General features: G+C 50.8%; 1 protein-coding gene across 2 annotated transcripts; it reads left to right on the top strand.

The window, feature by feature from the left end:
• Window positions 1-271: 271 nt before the first annotated feature.
• TMEM74 (transmembrane protein 74) lies at window positions 272-4,111 on the top strand. 2 transcript variants are annotated; one of them, XM_081205042.1, is made up of 2 exons: window positions 272-432; window positions 1,441-4,111. In XM_081205042.1, exon 2 carries the CDS (start codon window positions 1,610-1,612, stop codon window positions 2,579-2,581), a length of 972 nt encoding a protein of 323 aa, XP_081061168.1. In that variant the 5' UTR covers window positions 272-432; window positions 1,441-1,609; the 3' UTR covers window positions 2,582-4,111. The 2 variants fall into 2 exon arrangements, with proteins under 2 accessions (XP_081061168.1, XP_081061169.1); XM_081205043.1 differs by lacking the exon at window positions 272-432 and adding an exon at window positions 452-763.
• The last annotated feature ends 355 nt before the right edge of the window (window positions 4,112-4,466 follow it).

The following is a 4,466-nucleotide window of genomic DNA, read 5'->3' as shown; positions in this document are numbered from 1 at the left end:
TCTCGCTCCTGCGCGAAACTCCCTTTGCGATCCTAAACCTCTGCGGCCGACGCTAACTCGCTTGTTTGCGGGCGGGGAGGGCGGCACTCTGCACATGCTCGAAGGACGTCGCTTCATGGCTTCCCACGCGCCGAGAGACCAGCGCTGCCGGCGGCCTCTCACTCTGTCCGCGCCACCACCTCCCCGGGCTGCCCACTCAGGAACTCCGGACCCTGCCGCCCGCCCGCCTCTCCTCCCCCTGCAGGACTACGTCTCCCAGCATGCACCGCGAGCTCCTCCTCCCTCCCTCCCCCCACGAGCCCCTCGGGAGGCGGGCGGAGCAGCGCGCGGGAGGAGCGCGGCCGCCAGGACTTCTTGGCGAGACTTCAGCGGGATGGGCAGCGCCGCGCCGCCGCCGCCGCCGCCGGGTGGGCGCAAACTGAGCGGGGAAAGGTATGTCCGGAGAAGGGGAATGAAGGGGAACCAGCTGCCGGGGCCACCCGAGTCCGCCTCCTGACGACCCTTAGAAACGCGTCCGCCTGGAGTTTGCACGCAGACCCCGGGGAGGAAAAAGCAGGGAAAGGTCTCCTTGGTGCCAGCCTGGGCTGTGACACGGCTTTTGGGGGGCATCCCGCAACCCAGTCTGTTGGCACGGGCGCCCAGAAGGCAGCAGCTCTCCGGGGATGTAAATCATAATAATTATATTTTGCTTCATAGATGGATGGATAGATAGATAAAAGTCCATGCTGGGTGTTTTTTCCCTCCCTCACCTCCTTTCTTTAAGGTACAGTAGGTGGTTTGTTCTTTATTTTTTTCATGCTCCAAGTTTTCTCTCTGCCTTGCATGCAGCGCATCGTTCCTCTCCGTTTCTTTGCATCCTCTGTCTTTGAGGAGCATAATTTCATTGCAAGCGTGGCGTGTGTGTGTGTGTTTTAATCGGAGCTGGAGATCTGCTTCAGAAAGTGCTCCTTTCCCTCCTCCTGGGATTATCAGATTTCCACAAGAGAATAGAGATCCTGGATTTGCCGAGCTACAAGGGATTTGCGGGCTTCTTCCTAATTAGACTCCACATTTGAATGTGGACTCCCCACCCCAGTTTAGTTCTTTCTTGAGTTTGCACTTTCCTCCGTTTGAAACTTGATAGTCTTTGCCTTTCAGGGGGAAGCTATGGGTATATATTTATGCCTCCCCTTTATTTCCGATGGGTTCTTTCTGTAATTGGATAGCGGTGTCAAAGGTTGATTAGAGTTCCTAATAGATTTGAGTTCAGCAAGCGGATTTCGGCTTTAAGTGCTTGATTAAAACAATCGCATTTGTTGTTTGCCTGCCACGCACACACATGCACACAAATGTACCCACACGCTGGACAAAATCAGAATAATGAGTTTGAGTCTGTATTAGCCTCATAATATATCTTGAATGATGAAGCTGTTTTTTCCCTCTACCCCTTTCTATTTGCAGATTGAAAAGGAATGCTTGTCCAAGGAAATTTGTTTAATTGGGTAGTGGCTGAAACAGTGTCCCAGCTAAAACAGTGGCTGGAAAACAGTAGATCGCTTCAGTTGGGCAACTGCTCTTTCGCGCTTGATGGCAAGGTTGGAATTGTCACTGTTTACTGAAGCATGGGCTTATGAATGGTAAACCACGGCTAGTTCAAGGGGGCTTCCTGATGGCATGCGTGGAGCTTCTGTACCTCACCAAAGAGGGTGGTCAGTCTGATCAGTGTCAGAATATGGACTGGAGTGTGCCTACTCCCCCTGGTCAGGGACAGCCCGGTGAAAGTGCAGGAAGGACTGCAACCATATCCATGGCTGCTGAGTGCTGCGAGAGGCACTGCAAAGCCATCCAAAGGGCAGATCTTGCTGAAGCCCCTCTTTCCTTCACCACTGGTTCCTCACCATGCCCAGAATGTACAACCACAGGTGAGATCACCTGCCATCCCAGCTTTCCCAAAGAAGCAAAGGAGGCAACCCAACAGAGAGCTTGCTGCTGTGAATTGGAGACGTCCTTCACTTTCGTGGACGAAAATGTCAACAATCTGGACTACGCAGGACGTCTTGCCCACAAGAGCTGCTGCCAAGGCCAGGATCTCATTCCCCACCCTGACCCTGCTGGAGGGATGCCCCTCGAATGGCCCTACGATCCACCCTCACTGATTTCCGAGGAAAACGATGATGCTGCCTCGGAAGCTGATGGAGGAAAGTCAGTAGACTATGGCTTCATCAGCGCCATCTTCTTCCTGGTCAGCGGGATATTGCTAGTGATCGTTTCCTACGTGGTCCCCAGGGACGTGACCGTGGATCCCAGCACGGTGGCGGCAAGGGAAATGGAGCGGCTGGAGAATGAGAGTGCCAAGATTGGGGCTCACCTGGATCGTTGTGTGATTGCCGGGCTTTGCCTTTTAACGTTGGGGGGCGTAGTACTGTCCAGTTTGCTCATGATCTCTATGTGGAAAGGCGAGCTCTACAGGAGAAGCAGGTTCGCAGCCTCCAAGGAATCGGCCAAGCTCTACGGCTCCTTTAATTTCCGAGTGAAATCTTCCACAAACGATAACATGGAGTTATCGTTAGTTGAGGAGGATGCTCTTGCCGTAGATAGTTAGGACGTTCTTGGCACTCTGAGGCAGCAAAGGATGAAGAACGTAATTGTCATTACATGAAACCAAATGAAGCTTAAAATAGCAAGCGCCGTCCGTTGAAGAGTATCTTTTCCTAGCCCATTGAAATGGTATGTTTGTGTTCTGTAGACGTCGTAGTCTTGGACGAAAAGACAAAAGAGATAATATTCAAAATAATGCATACATGGGATTCAGAGTGATTGAAAGTGGTTCTCTTGGTGTTTATGGAAATTCTTCTATGGCTGATGTCCATTGAAACTGCGTCGCTTAGAGCCACATTCACACCCTACATTTAAAGCTCTGTGATTCCACTTTAAACAGAGTTCCCTGGGAAGAGGGATAATTGATTGTGAAACCACGCTGGGGTTTGTAGCTGTGGGAGGGGAACAGGAGTCTTCTGTCAACTCTCAACACCCTTACCAAACTACAGCTCCCAGAGTTCTTTGGGGGAAGCCATGACTGCTTAAAGTGGCTTACATTTATTGCTTTAAAGGTAGGGTGTAGATGTGGTCCTGGTGTACATGCAATAACAGTAGAATTCACATTGCCATTGGCTGGCAGACCCACCCCCCAGTGAAGGTCTAGGAGCTGCCCTTTCCATTTTCCACAGCACCATTTGTAAGTGTCACTCCAGGGCTCTGTGAGGAATTAAAATGACATGTCCTTAATCTGCACTGGGGCCTGCCATCTTAATGCCCCACAGTACCCCAAAGCGACATTACATCAGGGTACCTGTAGAAAATAAAAAGGGTGGTGTGGTGCTATAAGCAATGAAAGTTTAAGGGGGGCATGGGTAAGGTGTCGGCAGTGGGCTTTGCTGGGCTGCCAGGATTCCAGGAGATGCCCACTCCCACTATTGAAACTTACATTGGCCTGAGTTCTTGGTGTGCTTTTTTCTTGGTATATTTAATAACAAGAGCGCCAACTTATTTAACGTTATTCAAGGCTGGCTGGTGGCATTGCCCACGCATTGCAGGATCAAGTGGTGGCTTATGTGTGAGACTGTGTCATCGCATACAGAGCCTCCATGTGGCCTCTTCAGTGCAATGGTTTTCAGTGGAGTCAGGCCACACAATCAGCTGAGATGTGCACATCAACCAAGATCAGAGATGTCAAGTCTTGTGTGTGTGCGAACCAGGACTTGATGAGCAGGCAGCTGAATGTGTGGACTCACTCCACCAGACAACATCGTGTCTATGGCAAGAAGAAGGCTGTGTCTGTGTGATGTCAACATTCACATGTGCACACCATCTCTTCCATGCTATGGTCATCAAACGGTGCATATGTGAATTGTCTGTAAATAGCCAAGAGGTGTCTGCGTACTGAATTCACTGAAAAGCATTACAGTTAAGGTAATGGGAGATGTCACAAAGGTTCTGTATTCGCAAAGGCCCTTTCACACAGAGAAGGGGCAAACGAGATCTTCAGGTCCAAATAAACATTTGTAGCATTGCAGCCTGAACATGAGAACTGTCATAGCTCCAGCTTAAGCATCTGTTAGGTGTACAGAAGGTTTCTGGCATCTAAAGGTAAAGGGACCCCTGTCCATTGGATCCAGTCGTGACTGATTCTGGGGTTGCGGCACACATCTCGCTTTATTGGCCAAGGGAACCGGCGTACAGCTTCCGGGTCATGTGGCCAGCATGACTAAGCCGCTTCTGGCAAACCAGAGCAGCGCACGGAAACACCGTTTACCTTCCTGCCGGAGTGGTATCTATTTATCTACTTGCACTTTGACGTGCTTTCAAACTGCTAGGTTGGCAGGAGCAGGGACCGAGCAATGGGAGCTCACCCCGTTGCAGGGATTCGAACTGCCGACCTTCTGATCAGCAAGTCCTAGGCTCTGTGGTTTAACCCACAGTGGTGAGCA

The sequence above is a fragment of the Podarcis bocagei genome (assembly GCF_964188305.1).
Source record: "Podarcis bocagei genome assembly, chromosome: 8".
NCBI classification, from domain to species: domain Eukaryota; kingdom Metazoa; phylum Chordata; class Lepidosauria; order Squamata; family Lacertidae; genus Podarcis; species Podarcis bocagei.
The sequence above is the reverse complement of the archived record's forward strand: the minus strand, read 5'-3'. Positions and strand labels throughout refer to the sequence as shown.